Source organism: Podarcis cretensis, assembly GCF_951804945.1.
Source record: "Podarcis cretensis genome assembly, chromosome: 14".
Taxonomy (NCBI): Eukaryota; Metazoa; Chordata; class Lepidosauria; order Squamata; family Lacertidae; genus Podarcis; species Podarcis cretensis.
In genome coordinates this window covers 9,985,786-10,006,636 of record NC_137183.1, presented here as the reverse complement: position 1 = coordinate 10,006,636, position 20,851 = coordinate 9,985,786, and the positions used below count along the sequence as shown (strand labels likewise).

Below are 20,851 nucleotides of genomic sequence, written 5' to 3'. Positions count from 1 at the left end.
TTTTAAATAAAAGGACACATTCTACTCATGTAAAAACACCAGGCAGGCCCAACAAATAACCTAGAGATGCATTTTAAATAAAAGGGCACATTCTACTCATGTAAAAACGCATTGATTCCTGGACTGTCCATGGGCCGGATTTAGAAGGCGATTGGGCTGAATCCGGCCCCTGGGCCTTAATTTGCCTACCCATGCCTTAGACAGCCAAAAAAATCCCACACTTTAGAAGAGACACACCACTGCCATTGTCAATCTTGGTAGATTCTTTTGGAATTTTGTTTTGGTTGTGAACACACCAGACATTTAAAGAATAATAGGAACTGTAGTTTGCTAAAGATGCTAGGCAGGGGCGTCTTGCCCATAGAGGCAAGTGGCGTGGGGTGCCAGGGCGTCCAAGTTCTGAAGGGCGCCAGGGAAGAGGCGGAGGCTGGACGCTACGCCTCCCGGCATCAGCTTGCTGATCTCACCCGCCTCCGCCATGCTGCGCCAAAGCAGCACCGCGCCCAGAGCCTCCACCTGCTGTGGCCACCGTGGCACAGGCGCCAGGGAAGAGGCAGAGGCTGGGCGAAGGAAATGGGGGGGGGCACCAGAGGGATCTTTGCACCACAGAGCCGGATATACTTAAGACGGCCCTGGTGCTAGGAATGGTAGTTCTGCGAGCGATGAACTAGTTTTCAGGATTTGGGGTTGCACTAAATGCGTGGGGTGCATGCAGCTTTTTATTCAAGTGAAATGCCGCTTTTTTGAATTGCATTGAGGGGACTTTGAGTTTTAAAAACTGAAAATATGGCTTTGCTTTTGTTGGAATATACTATTATTTCCAGAACAGTTTAAATATTTTCTTACCTGTTGAAGTGAACGTCAAGTTAACGTAAAGATCAATTTCTTCCTCTTCAGCTGTCTTGTCACCCAAAGGTTCTTCTGTCATAAAGTAATCCTCCAGGATCTGGTTGGAGATGGAGAAACAATAAGGGACTCATCCTGCTGTCAACTCCCTTGTGGGAGAAATCGATGGACGGTATCGAAACCTCTTCCAAAACTAAGTACACAAACCAAAGCCATCTTGTTCCTGCAATCATGGTAAACTATGAACCATGAATGCAAGAATGGCTCCAGCATCATCCTCTCCTATCAGAATCAACAAGCCCCAATCCCTGGCTTAGTGTTAGAACAGAATCAGGGTTCGTTTCACTTCAAACAAACCGTGATTGGTAAGAAACGCTGGCTTCACACCACAGTTTGGAACTAAAACATTTTCCTGTTCAGACACAACACAACATTAAGCTAGAGATTGTTTTTTCTTGCCTCTGTTCACACTAGGGTGGGAAAGGAGCCATCTATGCATTCATGGTAAATCATTATCTATGGTTTACTGTGATGTGAACAAGTACCGGTACATTGGGTTTCTAACCCACCCATATTTAGACTCAGATGTTTGGCCTCCCCTTGGCAACAGGTCACCTGTTAAGTATCCCTCACTGACTTGAGGCTTGAGACTTATTAATCTCAAGGAGGATGTGCCCTGCTCCAAGATTTTGGGAAAACAGAAGCTCCACAATTACTGTATTGGTCAAATGCCCAGGGAAATCTGGACGTATGGTAGCCCATGCCAGCAGTGACGATTTCCCCTTAAAATAGCTACAAAACAACAATTTGCGACCTTGCCAAAAAAAAGCTCAACAACTCCTGGCCCCCTCCCCCCCAGCTAAACAACTTTGCAAAAAACAAAATTTCTGTCTAGATTTTCATTGTTTTGAAATATGGCAATACAAGTTCAGTGTGCACTGGTTCCTCTCAAACATCTAGTTATAATAACCAATATAACATTTTCTATGACCCCACCACCACCACCCAACCAGAAATGCATTTCTCTCTTTAAACCATCTTGGTCACTTTTTATATTGTAAACCACCTTGTGATCATTGGATGAAGAATGCTATAGAAATTTATTATTTACTGGTAATTAAACACCCCCCCCCATAGAATTTCCTACACAGCCCTGGGTCATTTCCAAAGGTGGCCAGTCCAAGAAAACCCTACCCTTGTTCCCTTTGACTGTTTATAGGCATGTTACCTGCCAAAGTTCTTTTGAATGTTTTAAAGGTCCTTTTTCTACTGAGAACTTGTGTTTCATTTTGTGTTTTTGTAAACTGCTCAGGTTTTCTTACCATCAAGCAACGTGCAAATCTTGTTAATTAAATAAGCCAAAGCTACAAGAATGTACAGCCAACTATCAAGAACACCTGCAGAACTCTACCTGACTTGCTTCTGAGTAGACTTGCATTGTTAAAAGCTAGATTTGACTGTGGCAGGAAGGCTTTTACTACAGTAAGCCTGCAGGGATTTTAAGGAACACGCCCCCCCCCCAGTGTTTCAGGCAGTGCTTTTTTTCTTAAAAAAAAATATGTTTAGGGGTATTCTCATTTTCCTATTGATATTGAAATACCATCAATGATGCCAAACTTAGATCCACAAAACGTTTAGGGGTATGCATCCCCCCATAAAAAAAGAACTGGTTTCAGGTAATAATCAGGCTGCCTGGTGTGGCTTTTTTCTGGCCCACATAGGACCAGTCTTGGCCTTGGTGAAGATTTGATGTTTTCATCCCCCAAAAGGTTTTGATTTGAGTTTCTACTGAATTGAGGCTGCATTTGAATGTTGTACTTTAATCTTGTTTTTAAGTTGTCTTTTAATCAATTGTTTTTATACCTGGTGTTAGCCTCCCTGAGTCCGGTCTTGGTTGGGGAGGGCGGGGTATAAATAAAATTGATTACTATTAAATAAAAATAAAGAGCACCCGGGTGAGTCCTAGAGAGAAGTGACTGAGCAGGGGCCTCCCCCATCCTCGAAACACCTCGCTGGGATTTGCAGCTGCAGCCTTTACTCTTTCCGCAAACCCCACCTCCGTGTTCAAGCGAGGCTCATGCCGACGTGCGCGTGTACAACGCGTGTAAACCCCACTGGACTCATCCCGCCCGACCCCCCCCCCCAAAAAAACTCGTTAAAACAAGCGTGCTTAAATCGCCCGATGCTTTTCGCCTTCCGCTGCCCCGAAATAATAATAATATTAAGCATCCAGGCGAAACACGCGTGTCGCTTCCCGAGAGAGGGAGGGCGAAGGGAGGGCAGGGCCGCTGGTGGAACGTCTGAACGCGGCTCCAGCAGATACTCTCCCCCTCCGGCTCTCAAGGAGCTGCAAACACAGAAAGCAAGGAGGAGGTGGAGCTCCAGGCCGCCAACAGAGGCCGGAGATCCCTCGGGCACCAATAGCTTACCAGATCCTGCGCGGCCCCGGCCGCTGCTTCCCCTCCCTCCGCCATCGGGGACGCGCGTTTCCCTCGACGGCGTCTCCCATTCCTGCCTCTTTTTGAAGAGGCCTCGTTAAGGGAGGGGCAGCAGCTGCTGGGCTTCATTTAAAAATATACCGCTATAGTTGCTGTTTGCGAAACTCGCCTCTTGGTTGGCACCATCGCTTCTTTATCTTTTAGGCTCCGGGCGAAATCTTCCCACTCTTGTCGTTTATTGAATCCGCAACTTAAAAATGCAAAAAGGAAAAGCCCCTGTACGGAATAAAAGGAGAGCCAAACCAACGCTTCGCTCAGCTGATAAGATCCAGGTTGCAGGTTCGAGCCCCAGATTTCTTGCACTGCAGGGGGTTGGACTAGATGATCCTCAGGGTGTCCCTTGTAACTCTACCATTCGATGATTCTGTAGGGCATCCTGTGCCAAAAGAAGAGAGTTAAACGCCAAATGTCAAACGCCATCAAATGTCACGGAAATAAGGAACTATCTGACTTTTAGAAGACATCTGAAGTCAGTCTAGTTTAGGGAAGTTTTTAATGTTTGATGTTTTATTGTGTTTTTACTATTCTGTTGGGAGCTGCCCAGAGTGGTTGGGGAAACCCAGCCAGATGGGCGGGGTATAAATATTTATTTATTTATCATTAATATAGTAAGCTGTCCTCGGGGAAGTCGCCCCAGTCTCTTGGAACATTTTGGCTGCCCTGCTTGGAAACTTTCCCAGGCTTTTGTGGTGCTGCACACAGAATTGCACCCTGTATTTAAAACGCAGTCACAACATAGATTCGCCTAATGGCATTATATTGGCAGCTTGTCTTTTCAATTCCTTATGATCCCTATGGAATTCTCATTTTTCACACTTGCTGGGCACTGGCTCGACACATTCACTGAACTATCCACTATGACATATTTTAGTATGTATATTTTAAAGCTGTTGGTTTTATCTGTATTTGGTAATTTTACAATTTTGAATGTCTGGTTTCATTGCTATTTTATTGAATATTTCGTGCTATTGTATGTAAACAGTTTTTTAATTATTATTGTGGTATATAAATCTCGCCACCTGACATTTTTGCATCATCTGTACATATTCCCTTTTTTCAGCTGCATTGCATCCACCTTCGGTAAGAGGACAAGAAGAGCATGGTGGATCAGGCCAATGGGCTCATCTAGTCCAGCATCCTGTTCTTAATGGTATTCAGAAGCAATACTGCCTCTAACCATCTTGTGGGAGTGAGTTCCACAGTTTAACAATGTGCTACATGAATAAGAAATTTCTTTTCTCTTTCCTGAATCTTCCAACATTCAGTTTCGTTGGATAAGAAATTTCTTTTCTCTTTCCTGAATCTTCCAACATTCAGTTTCGTTAGATGTTCATGAGTTCATCTACATCTATTTTATCCATGCCATGAATACAGTAATTTTATAGACTTCTATCATGTCACCTTGCCGACAAAGGTCCGTATAGTTCAGGGGTCAGCAACCATTTTCAGCCGTGGGCTAGTCCACCATTCCTCAGACCTTGTGGGGGGCCAGGCTATATTTTTTGGGGGGAAGGGAACAAATTCCTATGCCCCACAAATAACCCAGAGGTGCATTTTAAATAAAAGCACACATTCTACTCATGTAAAAACATGCTGATTCCCGGAACGTCCATGGACCAGATTGAGAAGGTCCCCAGGCCTTAGGTTGCCTACCCCGGTATAGTTAAAGCTATGGTTTTCCCAGTAGTGATGTATGGAAGTGAGAGCTGGACCAGAAAGAAGGCTGATCGCCAAAGAATTGAGGCTTTTGAATTATGGTGCCAGAGGAGACTCTTGAGAGTCCCATGGACTGCAAGAAGATCAAACCTATCCATTCTGAAGGAAATCAGCCCTGAGTGCTCACTGGAAGGACAGATCCTGAAGCTGAGGCTCCAATACTTTGGCCACCTCATGAGAAGAGAAGACTCCCTGGAAAAGACCCTGATGTTGGGAAAGATGGAGGGCACAAGGAGAAGGGGACGACAGAGGATGAGATGGTTGGACAGTGTTCTTGAAGCTATGAGTTTGACCAAACTGCGGGAGGCAGTGGAAGACGAAGAGTTGGACACAACTAAACAATAACAACAAATCATGTCACCCTTTACAGTGGTACCTCGGGTTAAGTACTTAATTTGTTCCGGAGGTCCGTACTTAACCTGAAACTGTTTTTAACCTGAGGTACCACCCTAGCTAATGGGGCTTCCCGCTGCTGCCGCACTGCCGGAGCACGATTTCTGTTCTCATCCTGAAGCAAGGTTCTTAACCCGAGGTAATATTTCTGGGTTAGCAGAGCCTGTAACCTGAAGTGTATGTAACCCGAGGTACTACTGTAGTTGCTTTTTCTCTAAGCTAAAAAGTCTCAAACGTTGCAACTTTTCCTCAAAGGGAGCCCCATCACAGCACCTCTGTGCTATCAATTATTATTATTATTATTATTATTATTATTATTTAATTAATATGCCACAGGTTCTGAACAGGTATCAGGCTTTATCTGAACCTGTGGAACATTAATAATAATAATAATAATAAAACATATTGCACTCTGGCTCTGGTTCAATTGTTATCTTGTTGCCGCAGCGGCGCTTCTCCCATTTCTCGGAACTGGCCTGCCTTCCAAGCAACGGAAACTGAAAGTAAAATACAGTATACAAAAAAATAAATAATCAGCGATCGGCGGGAGTGCGCATGTGCTGGAAAGTCCCCGGGGCCTTTCAGCCAGCTTGCGCTGAGACATCTCCCCGGCTACTAGTGATGCGTGACCTGTGCGTTCTTGTGATTGGCCAGCGAGGAGCGATTTCTGGGCGTGAAGTTTCCTCGGCCGAACTCTGCCGCCTCAGTCGCCGAGTTTCCAGACTCTGAAGCGGACGCTGCGAGTCCCTTTTTGCCATGGCGAAGGCTCTCATGCTGTCGTGCTTGGCGCTCGTGCTCCTGGTCGGCATCCTAGAGGCCACTCCAAGTAAGTAAGGCTGTGTTGCAGCCCGCCTAACCCGCTTCGGCTGTCTTCCAGGGGTGGACGGGTTAAGAGGCGCGCGTTCTCACGAGTAGCTTGACACGGGTTGCCTCGCCCTGTGCCCACTGGCCCAAAATTTAGCACCGTGAAACTCGGTGGGTTTTAATTATATACGCGGTGGGCGCGTATGTAGCATTGCACTGCTAAAGAATTAAAAGATCGCAAAAGAATTAAAAGACGCAAAAAATGAGAAATCAAAAAAATACAAAGTTAATTTCTGAATGGAATAAATTTATGGTCTATATTGAAGGAAATTGTAAAAACCTACCAACTATAGCAGGTCTGATTTAATATCTTACGATGTATTAACCAGTTACCAACACCAGTTGTGGAAAATGGAAGTTCTTAAATTAAGAAACCCGAAGTCAGCAGGGAAGGAAGTCAGTTTATGTGTATTTTAGTTTTGTTTTGTCTCATATTTACTTTTTTATCTTTTTCTACCTCTTTTTTTTCTTCCTCTTTTTGTATTATATGTATTGTTACTTTTTTCTTTGAATTTATTCTTTTTTGTTCTGTTTTGTAATGTCTTATCTGAAATCTAATAAAAAGATATTAAAAAAAAAAAAGAATTAAAAGATCCATAGGGGCAGACGTGGAAATATGTCAAGCAGGCTTTAGACTAAGAAACCTTGAGCTATTCTGAATTTGTTAAACCGCAGTTCTAAGTGTGTTTACTCTGAAGTAAGGATGGCGACCTTGGCGAACAAACCTAATTACGCTTTTCCCCCTAAGTCCCACTGTGGTCCTACTCCTGTATAGGATTTCCGCCTGAGCTTTTAAAGGTGCTACAGTGTTCCTTAGTGTTTGTAATCCTAAATATCATATTAAGCAAGCGCTTTCGAACACAACTGGGCTTTTCATAGAGTTATAAGAGACCCTGAGGATCATCTAGACCAGTGTTTCCCAACCTTGTGCCTCCAGCTGTTTTTGAACTACAACTCCCATCATCCCTGACTAGCAAGACCAGTGGCAAGGGATGATGGGAATTGTAGTCCCAAAACAGCTGGAGGCACAAGGTTGGGAAACACAGCCAATTCAGGCATATTCAGTTGTCCCTTACGGGATCGAACCTACAACCTTCCTATGCCTGTATACCTAAGTATGCTTTTTCCCTAACCAACTGATCTATGTTGTTTTACTTCTGAGTAAACACGTATAGGTTGTGTTGTTTTAGTTCATCCTCTTGGGTAATTGGGGTGATTAAAAGAGTTAAGAGTGCCTCCTTGATATTTTTGGGGGTTTTTGTGGGGGGCCTAATCCGTGTTTTGCCAAAGCTGATGGGGCAGAAGGAAGCAGCTGACCTGAGTGAGTCAGTAGAAAACAACAAAGGCTCATGATGGCTTCCCTGCATCTGAGAAGCTTTTTTCGTCTTCCTTTGTGCTTCTAACTTCTTAAAACATCGTTGGTTCCTTCGTCACACTTCCGGCCCAAACCACAAGTGCAGGGCTCCCAACAAATGCTGTCTTAGCTCTAGAGTGCAAAATGGGAGTTGACTGAGAAGAGGGAGGGTGGAAGTATGTCTGTTCAGTGGGATTTTTTGGAGCTTAAGGTACCTTCTGATTCCAATGAGACAGCAACATCCTGATAGAAGGAACACTTTTTGTTATGTGGTGCCGTCTTTGTAAGCTAAGTTTGAAGTGCTTCCTTCCCTTCCTCCTCCTCCTCCCTTTACTGTAGACTAGAGGATTTTACAGCTGTTAAACTCAAGAGAATAGAATTTCTAAAATGTGAATTTAGGCAGTTTACAGGTAAATTCATGCACACACATACCCCACGACCATTTTGTGGGAAAGTGAGAGCTCATATTCACCATCTCCCTAGGGGAAAGAAGGGGGGTATTTGAGCTAGCTAACACCCGCCTCCCCCAAAAGCTGCTGCCCTCTGTGCCCAATCTCGCCCCCACATAGTGACAGCACCTACATGATGCTCTCTTCCCCCAGCGATATTCCTCAGGAGAAGGAAGCCCACATGTGCTAACCCTTGTTTTGGGGGCCATTTCAATTCCCCCTACTGCTTTCCTGAAAATCTCTTTCCCGTTTTGGGTTTCTAGCGCATGTGTGCGCAAAGGGTCAGCTTTAGAACTTTTAGGGATCAAAAATGAAGTCCCAGTACTTGTATGTTGATAAAAGTGTCATGGGTGCCATCACAAAATGGCGGCTGTGGGCAAAAAAAGAAAGAGAGAGAGAGAGAGTTGGCCGTACTCTGCACCAGTGGGTACTGTCATAAAAAAACCCTTGATAAGCTTGTGTTGAAAGCTGGAAATGCTGCCAGGGCAATAGTGGAAAACTTAAAAAGAGACTCACAGGGCCAAGCTACACAAGTCTCAGGAAGTCTGCCACAAGATCTCCCAGTGCTTTCATTTTTACTTAAAAGCAGCCAGTGCAGGAGTGCTTTAGATTGAGGCTCTGGCCTGACATTGTTTTCCCATCGCAGCACCCCTTTGAAGCCTCTGCCACAGAAGAACACACCTTGGTGTTTATTTCTACTGTACAGCTAATAGTAGTTTGAGGAGAGGACACTTGGACCAGAAAACACCCCCTTAGTCACTGCTGCTTTGATGAAACTTGAGCACACTCGCAGCTGCTTTTTTGTCAAAATAATGGTGGGTTGTATCTAACAGCACTAAGTAACTTGTTCTGGTAGAGCAAAGATTAAGGGTACATCCGCACCTCAGTTTGCACCACTGCTTTCCCCCGGGGAAACTTGACCTTTAGTATCAAATTGGAACAAACGGCAGTCGAGTTTTTTGCAGATCACGGTTTGTTTGGATTTAGCACTAAAGAGTGGAAGTGGGAAGGCAGCGAGGCAAAGGAAAAACTGCTCAGATCTGTGCTTTATAGGCATGGGACAAGTGGAAGTGTGCCTAAGCGCTTATGTTTGTGGATCTGAACTAAATCTGTTATGTGGCTTACTTCAACCCTCTGCAGTGGATTTGGGAAGGGTGTGCCATAGTGTGGGAATGGAGGGGAAGTTGTGCAAGTGTAAATCCCCGCACTAATGGACCAAGTTCCTGGATACTACTTCCGGGTCCACTTTTGCCTCAGAGTAGACGGACAACTAGAAATCTTGTCCCTGAAATTGTCCTTCCACTCAGCAGTTGAAGCCGTTGTCTGAAAATGAAGGGTGGGTGATCCATTGCACTTTGTGGCCTAGGGTTGAGGACGGGGTGTGTCTTGATCCTTGCCCCAAGCTGCTTTGCTTTTAAGTTTCCAGATGTGTAAAACATTCATCTGGAACACTGGGGAGGGCGGGGAGTGAAAGGCAGTGGCACGGAGGTGGCCAGCAGGGAAGGAGTTAAACACACACCAGATTGTTCCTTTAATTTCAGATACCTAAACAGTGGAGACTTACATTTATATCTGCTACTACTTCTGTGGTGGAACTCAAGGTGGCGTATTAACATGTAATTTATCCATTGCCCCTTGCTGGCTCATTTCCAGGGACTTTCTGACTAGTCATTGGCCTTTGACCAGTTCTGTTTTCATTACTATCACATGCAGCTAGAAAAGCAAGTGAAATGGCGTCTTGGTCTTTTATGAGCGCAGATCAAATGTTGCTTTCACTTTTTATTTCCCTTCTAGTACGTACGCAGTAATCTGGTTTTTCAGGCCCGGAATCTACCTTTAGGACATCTTTAGTTTAGCTCCAAAACATGCATTTGGGGACCCCCCTCTTTTTATTGTATATTAGTATACTGGTAGAGTGCTGTTGTGAATCACCTTTAGTTTAGACTGCAACCCAGTAGGGGAAGATGAATGGCATAGAGCAGGAATAGGCAACTTGTGGCCCTCCATGTGTTGTAGGACTCCAGCTCCCATCAGCCCCAGCTAGCAATGGCTAGTGATCCAGCTTGATTGGAGTTGTAGTCCAACAAAATCTAGAGGACCACAGATTTTACAGGTTTGGAGAAGGGCGGCAGGGCAGTTCTGCTTTTCATGCTGAACATTCTACTTTCAATGCATGGCACCTCCAGGACAGATAAGGCTAGAAAGACACTTGTATGTATCCACAGAAAGTCAAATACATGCAGGGGGCAGCAAATCACAGGAGCAGGCACCAGCAAAAAAATCACTATGTGGGGAAATCCGTTAAGCCAGCCAATGACTCTACTTCTCCACCCTTCTTTCAAACATAGTGATATACAGTGGTGCCCCGCAAGACGAACGCCTCGCAAGACGGAAAACCCGCTAGACGAAAGGGTTTTCCGTTTTGGAGGCGCTTCGCAAAACGAATTTCCCTATGGGCTTGCTTCGCAAGACGAAAATGTCTTGCGAGTTCCTGCGGGTTTCCCCCCCTTCCCCCCCTTTTCCTAAGGTGCTAAGCCGCTTATCAGCTGATCTGCTGATAAGCCGCTTAACAGCTGATCGCTAAAAGCCGCTAAACCGCTAATAGCGCTAATCCGCTAAGCTGTCAATGGGCTTGCTTCGCAAGACGAAAAAACTGCTATACGAAGAGCCTCACGGAATGGATTAATTTCGTCTTGCGAGGCACCACTGTATCATTAAACCGTGATGTTTAGATGTTGAAAACCAGGTGTCACCTTGGCTAGTGGGCTCCTGTTCTATGTGTATGTAGCAAAATGGGCACATGGGCTATTTCAGTCTCTGCCAGTACAGTGGTACCTCGGGTTAAGTACTTAATTCGTTCTGGAGGTCCGTTCTTAACCTGAAACTGTTCTTAACCTGAAGCACCACTCCTGCCACGCCGTTGGAGCACGATTTCTGTTCTCATCCTGAAGCAAAGTTCTTAACCTGAAGCACTATTTCTGGGTTAGCGGAGTCTGTAACCTGAAGCATATGTAACCTGAAGCGTATGTAACCCGAGGTACCACTGTAGTTGTATATTCTGTCAACTTAAGTTGCCAGTCTTCTTTGGTTGGGACCTCGCTCATTTTCAGGTAATATTTAAAATACAGTGGTACCTCGGGTTAAGAACTTAATTTGTTCTGGAGGTCCGTTCTTAACCTGAAACTGTTCTTAACCTGAAGTACCACTTTAGCTAATGGGGCCTTCCGCTGCTGCTGCTGCCGCACCACCACCGCCCAATCTCTGTTCTTATTCTGAAGCAAAATTCTTAACCCGAGGTACTATATCTGGGTTAGCGGAGTCTGTAACCTGAAGCGTCTGTAAACCGAGGTACCACTGTATACATGCAGCTTCTTGTATGGAAGCAATGTCCAGGTAGGAAATTTATCTCCTAGGTCGGATATAGCCCTTGAGTGCACAGCTAATAAAGCATGGCAGATGATAACCTGTACCCCTAAACCTTGACTTTTTACCTCTTTCACCCATTCCTACAGGAACTCCCAACGTACAAGTTTATTCCCGCTATCCTGTGGAGAAGGGCAAAAAAAACACTGTGAATTGCTATGTGGACAACTTCCACCCTCCCAAAATCAACATCACAATTGAGAAGGGCGGGAAGCCACTTGAAGATGTGAAACAGTCTGACCTTTCTTTTGATAAAACCTGGGCCTTCAATCGCCTTGTCTATGCCGAGGTCACTCCAGATGGGGAAGATGTCGCCTGCAGAGTGGAACACAGCACCCTTGCTGAACCAAAAGTTGTCAAATGGGGTGAGTATCTGCCACTGTGGTCTTCTTTCTCTTCCCTTTCTTTTTCTTGCCAAGTCTTGAAACATGAACAGCTGTGCCATCTGTAGTCCCTCCAGAAAACACCTATCTTCAGATGACATTCACAGGCTAAGATTTGCATCTGTACGTTGCTACAAGTTGTCATGAACAACTAGTCATCCTTTGCAAGAGCAGTAGACATTCATTGACCATAATCTTACAGCAAGTTGCAAGAAACTTGTAGGCGCTTCAGATTAACGCTGTCATAAAATATTGGACCAATTTATGTCCGAGAGACACTTACCTTGTTTTCTTCTTCTACAGAGCAAGAGTAATAACCAAATGACCCCTCAGCAGGAAAGGTAAGATATAGATGATTATTATTTAATTTAATCATCACTTTTTACAAAAGTGTAGTTATTTTACAAAAATAACTAATGAATGATAATGTGATTTTTTTATTTATTTAAAGAAATACCTTTCCTTTCTCTCATAAGGGACAAATCAATCAATTTTGTGTTGGACTAGTTATAAACTGTGGGTGAAAACAGATATAATATGAAAAGGAACTTGCACCTAATTCTTGAGCCATATCTTTTACTCCCAGCTGCAGTTACTGTGATGGATGTATCTGGCAGCGAATCGATCTTTGGTTTGGCCCACCATCTGCCCTACTTCACTATTCCAGTGGGCTTTTTGCCTTTTTTAATTTTAATTTTTAAAAATTGAATTGCCATCCAGACATTTATTTGTCGGAGGGGGTTGGTTGGTCTGAATTGAGGAAATATGGAAGCTTTTTCAGATGGCCAAACTGCTCTAGAGATTGAGGGTAGGTAGGTTTGTGACATCTGAGGTACTAGCCAATCGGTGCCATGTAATGCCAGATTCTCCACAAATTTGCAAGACCAGTTTTTTCCAGAACTCTGCCTTCGAACGTCTTGCTATAACATAGCTTTACCCCTTGCGATGATGGGATTTGTGGAGAGATCAAAGACTATTGTTGCCCCCTTTCCTCACATTGTTTAAAAATATGTCTTTATAGTGTGTGAGGGGGTATTGTATTGTTTTTGAATCTGTTTTAAGCTGTTCCATTAGTCACCTTGAAACTCCCATGAAAGGTGATTCATAAATTAATAAAATAATTCTATTCAGCTAGCTTTTACTCAAGAGTGGAGCCATTCAAATTCATGGAGCAAAGTTAGCCGTAGCTATTTCAGTGTAGCTACTCGGTGAGTTAAATAAAAAGCTGAATACAACACATTTTAATATATAATAATTATTTCAAAATGCTGAGGGTTCAAAAGCTTAACTTTAGGTGGGGGGGGGGGCACAAGGCTTCTTCAGTGCTTGCATGTTAGGCATTTATAGTGTAATCCTAACCATGTATACTCAGAAGTAACTCCTGTTGAATTCAGAGGGACTTACTCTCAGGTAAAGAGTGAAGATTGGAGTCTTAGTGTGGAATTGCTGTGCTTCGTTTCTTCCCTTCGTACAAGGCATCCACATACCACCAGCACCCAGTCAGTCATAGCTGTTCTGTATTTTCCCCATGGCTCTTTTTCCTCAAAGGGCCTAAAGCCCAACTTATTTCAGGAGGAACAGAAGAGTAACACAATATTCACCAGTGCAGATGCCCTTTGGGCCACTCTTCTGACTTTTATTCAAGAGTCAGTCTTGGACGTATATCAGAAAACTGAACCTATCGCAGCTCAGCACACATTTGTTAGAACTTTTGCTGTGGGTGCCACCTTTTGTGGTTGTTGTTTGTTGTTGTTGTTTTAATGAATTGCTTTTTGCTAAAATATTTTTTTTCCTGGCTACAATCATAAGGAAAGAAAGGTGAAGCGCCATAACACCTTAGAATGCTGTGAGAATCTGAAATCTGTTGGGCAGAGTAATTGAGAACGTGGGAAGCCCTCAGAGCCCCAGACCTCTCTTAACTTCTGAGGTGCTGGGCGAACCCTCAAGTCTTTTAATCAGCATTCAGGTCAGGGGGAGCAGCCACTGTGATGAATATCCTATTGAACGTATTATACCCCCTTGGGGCAAAACTGAAAGCACCCTTTTAATGAGTCATCCCATTGGTCCATCTACCTCAGCATCGTTTACACTGACTGGCACCAGTTCTCTAGGGGTCTTCTCCAGCCCTGCCAGGAAATGTCGGGGGTTGAACCTGGGGAATTCTGCATGCAAAGCAGGATGGCTATGACTCTATTCCCCCCCAACCATATGTACAGTGGTGCCTCGCAAGACGAAAAGAATCCGTTCCGCGAGTCTCTTCGTCTTGTGGTTTTTTTGTCTTGCGAAGCAAGCCCATTAGCGGATTAGCGGCTTAGGGGCTTAGCGGATCAGCTGATAAGTGGCTTAGCGGATCAGTTGTTAAGCGGCTTAGCGGATCAGCTGTTAAGCGGCTTAGCGGATCAGCCGATAAGCGGCTTAGCGGATCAGCTGATAAGCGGCTTCTTAGCGGATCAGCTGATAAGCGGCTTCTTAGCGGATCAGCTGATAAGCGGCTTATCAGCGGATCAGCTGTTAAGCGGCTTAGCGGCTTAGAAAAGGGGGGGAGGAAAAAACCCCCGCAGGAACTCACAAGACATTTTCGTCTTGTGAAGCAGGCCCATAGGAAATTCGTTTTGCGAAGTACCTCCAAAACGGAAAACCCTTTCGTCTAGCGGGTTTTCCGTCTTGCGAGGCATTCGTCTTGCGGGGCACTACTGTACTCCTCTTTACTGTCCTCCCCATCCTGACCCACCACTGGTTGTACACAGCTAGTTTTCCCTTGCATCTCATGCTCCCCAGTTCAGACTTGGTCTTTTCTCGGGGAGAGGCACGATACAACTGCCTCTGCTGCTGCCCTCTCTCCCTCCTCCCCAACCACATTTCCTGTTTATGCAGTAGGAGGAGTATGGCAGGCAGCCATTTTGTTGTACTTGCCACAGCACATAATTTTCAGCCTGCCCATGTATACTACTACTACTACTACTAACAAATTAATAATAAGTTTATTATTTCTATCCCGCCCATCTAGCTGAGTTTCCCCAGTCACTCTGGGTGGCTTACAGCACATTAAAAAATGGTAAAACATTAGACGTTAAAAATTTCTCAATACAGGGTTGCTTTCAGATGTCTTGTAAAAGTCAGATAGCTGTATATTTCCTTGACATCTGATTGGGAGGGCATTCCACAGGGCGGGCACCACTACTGAGAAGGCCCTCTGCCTGGTTCCCTGTAACCTCACTTCTCCCAGTGACTTGGGTCAGCCATGCCACAACATGGATGCCAGTGCCAACCAACTCCTTTCAGTGTTGATTTTAAATGATTTCTTTAAAAATAACTTTTTGTTCACTGGGAACTGTATTGATAATGACCAGAAACTTTTGGTGGGTTTTTTGGGTGTGTGGCAGCAGCAAACTATTTTTTAAAAAATCAGCATTGGTGGGTTATAGCGTCATAATACAAATTATATTTTACTGTTATGGTGTGCTAACATTACACTACAGTCATACCTTGTGTTGCGTTTGCTTCATGATACAGTGGTGCCTCGCAAGACGAAAAACTCGCTAGACGAAAGAGTTTTCCGTTTTTGAGGTGCTTCGCAAGACGAATTTCCCTATGGGCTTGCTTCGCAAGACGAAAACGTCTTGCGAGTTCTTGCGAGTTTTTTTCCTTTCCCCCCCTTTTTCTAAGCTGCTAATAGTGCTAAGCCGCTAATAGCCATGCTTCGCAAGACGCAAAAATCGCAAGACGAAGAGACTCGCAGAACGAATTAATTTCGTCTTGCAAGGCACCACTGTACATTTTTTTCAGGTTGTCTCCTGCTGCAACCCAGGAAGTACCGGAAAGGGTTACTTCTGGGTTTCGCTGCTCGCGCATGCACAGACACGTAAAATGACGTCACGTGCATGCGCAGACACGGGTTGCGTATTGCTCATGTTGCGAACGGGACTCTGGAACAGATCCCGTTCGCAACCAGAGGTACCGCTGTATTTTAATTATATATACAGCTGCACACAGATAACTCTTAGCAATAAGCAACAGACTGGTTTTTAAAAATGAATGCAAACCATAAAATGTACCGACCACAAGGGTTATATTGAATGTGTGCTGAACTTCCTATGGCCCCATCTACAACCACTGTGTCATTCCCTTGCGGGGGGGGGGGGGATATATGAAACCTAGCATTTCCTGCTGTGTAAAAAGGCCACTCCTTATAGTTTGCAATAGAAGAGCAAAGCAGCCTAGTCCTACAAAAAGGCATGATACGAAGGGAACAGGAAAAAAAATACATGCAAGGATGAATTTCTCCCCTAAAGTCCAGCACCGTTTTTATTTTATTATTTCATGTATATCCCACCTCCCTCCACCCCGCCCAAGGAATGCAAGGTAACATGCATGCTTCTCTACCTCTGCTCCCATTTTATCCTCAGTCCTATGAGGTAGTTTAGGCTGGGATGATGATGATGATAATTTATTGTTTATACCCCACCCACCTGGTGGCTGGGTTTCCCCAGCCTCTCTGGGCATCTCCTAACACAATATTAAAAACACGATAAAACATACAACATTAAAAACTTCCCTAAACAGGTGCCTTCAGTTGTCTTCTAAAACTCAGATAGCTGCTTATTTCCTTGACATCTGATGGGAGGGCATTCCACAGAGCGGGCACCACTACCGAGAAGGCCCTCTGCATGGTCCCCTGTAACCTCACTTTTTGCAGTGAAGGAACCACCAGAAGGCCCAATGCCTAGCCCAATGTCACCCAGCAAGTCTCTTGGCTGATTTGGGAATTCGAACCCTGAACTGCCAGACCCTAGTCCAGCACTCTAGCCACTACACCACATGCTCCCCAATCCTTCTGAAATCAGTGCTGCCTCCTATATTGGGGTGGAGGGGGGCTTGAGACTAAGGGAGAGGGAGTCAAGGCCACCCAGTGAGTTCCTGATGAACCAAGAGATTTCTGGATTTGCAGCTCAGCCCTTAGCTAGCTCTCCCAATACTTCTCACTGTTCAAAGTGCTCTTCTACATATCCCACTTTCCCCTGCAACTAACAGGCAATAATGTTGCTCAAGACCACATTGAGGTTAATTGTAGTTTGACAGCATTTGATCCACTGTTGGATTTTCCCCCCACATATGAGTCAGTATAAAAGTTGTTTTTATGTTTTTCCTCTCCAGGTCCAAAGAGCCTTTTATTGCTCCTTGAGCATTCTTCCTGCACTGTTCCTGCTTTTCTACTGATTATGTAGCTCTCTGGATAGTTTTCCACCAGGAGACCTGCTGATGGGGCTGTGCTTGAGACTTTGAAGTGTATGATGTGGGCTTTCATATATGTGTGTCCACTGCAAGCAGACAATTGAAGATTGCCTTGGAAATCTGATCAGTCATGCATTTATTGTAACATTCAGTGATTTGCAATGTGGCTTCATAAAAAAAAAGTAACCTTCTGTTGATTTTTCAAATACTTCTATCAGCGAAATCTTCCAGGAATTTTTTAAAAATATTGTTCTTTATTGATTAAAAATTTACATACAAACATATGCTATCTCTTTACATATGAAGAAAAAGAAAATTATGTAGAAAATAGAAAATTTCTAAAGGAACAAAAAAGAGGAAAAGGAAAAAAATTAAAAAATAACAAAGTCAAAAAAAATCAAAAGACGAAAAGACAAGACAACATTATTTACACAATAAAAGTGTTCATCGACACAATCCTTCCCATCCTTCTCATTATACTGTAGGAATTTGAATCTTTCCAAAAAGAAGCAAGTCGAAAGGCTTATGGGTTGCATCACGTACAAGTTATACGTTGAATAGAGCCATTAAAGTTATTGGACTTGAGTAACTTTGGTCCATTAATTTCAGTGGATCTATTCTGAGTATCGTACATATTTCACTTTTTTGCCTATGAATTAGTTTCTCATTTGGCCTGTCTGGAATGTAACTTGTAATGCTATTAGTATTGGCATTTATTAAACTCATAATAAAATACTTCTACCAAGATTTCCTTTTGTAACAGTTGGTGGCCTTGATTTATTGGTTTTCCAGGGCGCGTTCATGCATGTTTATTCATAAGTAAGTCCTATTACGTTAAATAGGCCTTATCCCTAGTAAGTGTAAACAGGATTGCATACAAAATGCAGGATTACATCTGTCAACAGATCTTCACAAACATGTTCTAATCATAGGTAAAGGTAAAGGTAAAGGTACCCCTGCCCGTACGGGCCAGTCTGGACAGACTCTGGGGTTGTGCGCCCATCTCACTCAAGAGGCCAGGGGCCAGCGCTGTCCGGAGACACTTCCAGGTCACGTGGCCAGCGTGACAAAGCTGCATCTGGCGAGCCAGAGCCGCACACGGAAACGCCGTTTACCTTCCCGCTGGTAAGCGGTCCCTATTTATCTATTTGCACCCGGAGGTGCTTTCGAACTGCTAGGTTGGCAGGCGCTGGGACCGAGCAGCGGGAGCGCACCCCGCCGCAGGGATTCGAACCGCCGACCTTTCGATCGGCAAGTCCTAGGCGCTGAGGCTTTAACCCACAGCGCCACCTGCGTCCCTCGTTCTAATCCTAAGGAGCGTTATATTTCTCCTCATCACACAATTGCAGTTAAAAGCGAGCTTTAAGAATCAAAATAAGGAGAGAGATTGTAAATCACACTGTACTCCCTTCACAAAATAGGCCTCAAATTATATCTGTATCAGAACTCAAATGCCAATGTCTCAAAATGCGTTGCATGACTTGGGGGGGGGGTCCCAGATAACTCTTTGAGTCTGTGAAAAAGAAGATAAGTAAAAGATGCTTGTTGCCCATATGTAGCAAGCTGTAACTTTAACAAAAAATAATTAAAACAAAACTAAAAACAAACTGCAGAGCTCAGAACAAAGCAAACTGTCTCACTGCTTTCTGCTTATGATAAATACCGTAATTCTTGGCCTGTAGAAGAGGGGAGCTGACAGCAAAGGATTAACTTGGGGGTTGGCAAGGTTTACCTCGCTTGGGCCGGTTCAATCCAGTGGAGATCCCTCCGTGATTACGGGTGTGTGTGAGTTGAGTGCCTGCGATTATCTGCATCTGCACAGATGCGATTTCCGGCACACACACAGACACAATTTCCGATGCCGCGGAAGCAAGTCGCTGTGCTGTGTTGCGCCACTTTAGCCAAGCAGGCCGCTCGGTTTGGCTCGTGGGCCACTTGTGGCTCGTGGGCCTTAGGTTGCTGACCCCTGGATTAACTCTTCTTCCAGAAGAAGGCAGGACCAATCAGAAACACTCTGATCGTCCTGAAGGGGCAAATGTGGGATGGGCTATGGATGGGATTTTTACCCTTTGCAATAGGCTGAATTCCAGACACAGGTTTCTAAACACACCCCAAGCAAGAAGCTATATGCCCTTCTGAGTTCTCCATGACAGACCATTCCTTCTGTAAAAGATCACAAATCTAAAATCAGAAATGGCAGTGTTCAAAAGCAAGTAGGGGAACATGTCTACCTTCCAGGAGACGTTGTATATGATCTAAATGTAGCCACCCTAGGACAAAGGAACATCAAAGGAAGACTGCAATACACCTATTACAGTACTCAGGATCATCTGATGAACTAGACTGTAGACCGTGAAATGTTATACCATAATAAATGTGTTAGCCTTTAAGGTGTCATAAGACTCGTTTTAACACACCATATAACCCACAAAAGCATATTCTGGGCCAACATCTACAGTTCCAGAGTGGAGAAGGAATCAAACTGATAGTAAACAACTGATTTTACCAAGTTTATAAATATGTTTTTCTTTTTTTTATATAATAATATTTATTGTGTTTTACAGAAAAAAGGTTCACAAAAACAAAACAGGAATAAAAATACACATACACACACCAAGAAAAAGCAAAACCAAAACTTAAAACGAAAATTTAAGAAAAAATAAAAACTCCCTTTTCCAAATATCCTACTTTTCATTAACTTATTTTCATGACTTCCTCACATCTCCCTCTTTTGTATCCCTTTTAAAAATTTGAATAGCAAATTCATTTCTTCTTAATTTTACCCTTAATTAATTATCCTACGAATTTTAACTTCTGATCATATTGCTAGAACCCCTTCATTTCATTCCAACATCATTCGCATTCAAAAATTTTGCAGTGTTTCTGTAAATACATCTTAAATTTCTTCCAGTCTTCTTCCACCAACTCTTCTCCCTGTTCTCGGATTCTGCCAGTCATTTCCGCCATCTCCATATACTCCATCAGTTGCATCTGCCAGTCTTCCAGCGTGGGTAGATCTTGTGTCTTCCAATGTTTTGCGATGAAGATTCTTGCTGCTGCTGTTGCGTACATAAAGAAAGTTCTATCCTTCTTTAACACCAATTGGCCGACTATGCCCAGGAGAAAAGCCTCTGGTTTCTTAGGGAAGGTGTACTTGAGTACCTTTTTTAGTTCATTATATATCATCTCCCAGAAAGCCTTAATCCTTGGGCACGTCCACCAAAGGTGAAAGAATGTACCTTCAATTTCTTTACATTTCCAGCATTTGTTATCGGGCAAATGATAAATTTTTGCAAGCTTGACCGGGGTCATGTACCACCTGTACATCATTTTCATTATATTCTCTCTTAAGGCATTACATGCCGTAAATTTAATCCCGGTGGTCCATAGCTTCTCCCAGTCAGCAAACATAATATTGTATCCTATATCTTGTGCCCATTTTATCATAGCTGACTTTACCGTTTCTTCCTCCGTATTCCATTTCAACAGCAAGTTATACATTTTTGACAATACCTTAATATTGGGTTCTAACAACTCTGTCTCTAACTTTGATTTTTCCACCTGGAAGCCCACTTTCTTATCCTGATTATATTCTTCTCTTATTTGAAAATAGTGTAACCAGTCTCGCACCTTATCTTTAAGTTTCTCATAACTCTGCAGTTTCAATTTACCACCTTCCTCTTCCAAAATTTC

At 43.8% G+C, this 20,851-nt stretch overlaps 2 protein-coding genes across 8 annotated transcripts in view; one reads left to right on the top strand and one right to left on the bottom strand.

Moving 5' to 3' along the window:
• PATL2 (PAT1 homolog 2) overlaps positions 1-19,680 on the bottom strand; it is a gene marked incomplete at its 3' end in the record, with an annotated part of 44,513 nt that extends 24,833 nt beyond the window's left edge. The window contains exons 1-2 of one of the 7 annotated variants that reach the window (XM_079953236.1): positions 19,225-19,680; positions 847-946 (exon numbers count right to left, since the gene is read on the bottom strand). In XM_079953236.1, the coding sequence (XP_079809362.1) occupies positions 847-928 (82 nt within the window). In that variant the 5' untranslated portion in view covers positions 929-946; positions 19,225-19,680. Of the gene's footprint in view, positions 1-846; positions 947-2,243; positions 2,338-2,709; positions 2,864-3,275; positions 3,441-19,224 lie in introns of those variants that run through there. The other 6 variants (XM_079953233.1, XM_079953235.1, XM_079953234.1 and 3 more) reach the window with 6 other exon arrangements.
• Positions 6,121-17,918, top strand: B2M (beta-2-microglobulin). Its single transcript, XM_079953534.1, has 4 exons — positions 6,121-6,279; positions 11,633-11,908; positions 12,230-12,267; positions 17,081-17,918. The coding sequence occupies exons 1-3, from the start codon at positions 6,210-6,212 to the stop codon at positions 12,238-12,240; spliced, it is 357 nt and encodes a 118-aa protein (XP_079809660.1). The 5' UTR covers positions 6,121-6,209; the 3' UTR covers positions 12,241-12,267; positions 17,081-17,918.
• Positions 19,681-20,851: the final 1,171 nt, after the last annotated feature.

Excerpts from the sequence above, each read along its gene's own strand:
- B2M (XM_079953534.1), top strand. The coding sequence starts at position 6,210 with ATGGCGAAGGCTCTCATGCTGTCGTGCTTGGCGCTCGTGCTCCTGGTC. Across the intron at positions 6,280-11,632 it reads CATCCTAGAGGCCACTCCAA|GAACTCCCAACGTACAAGTT; the intron begins GTAAGTAAGGCT and ends CCATTCCTACAG.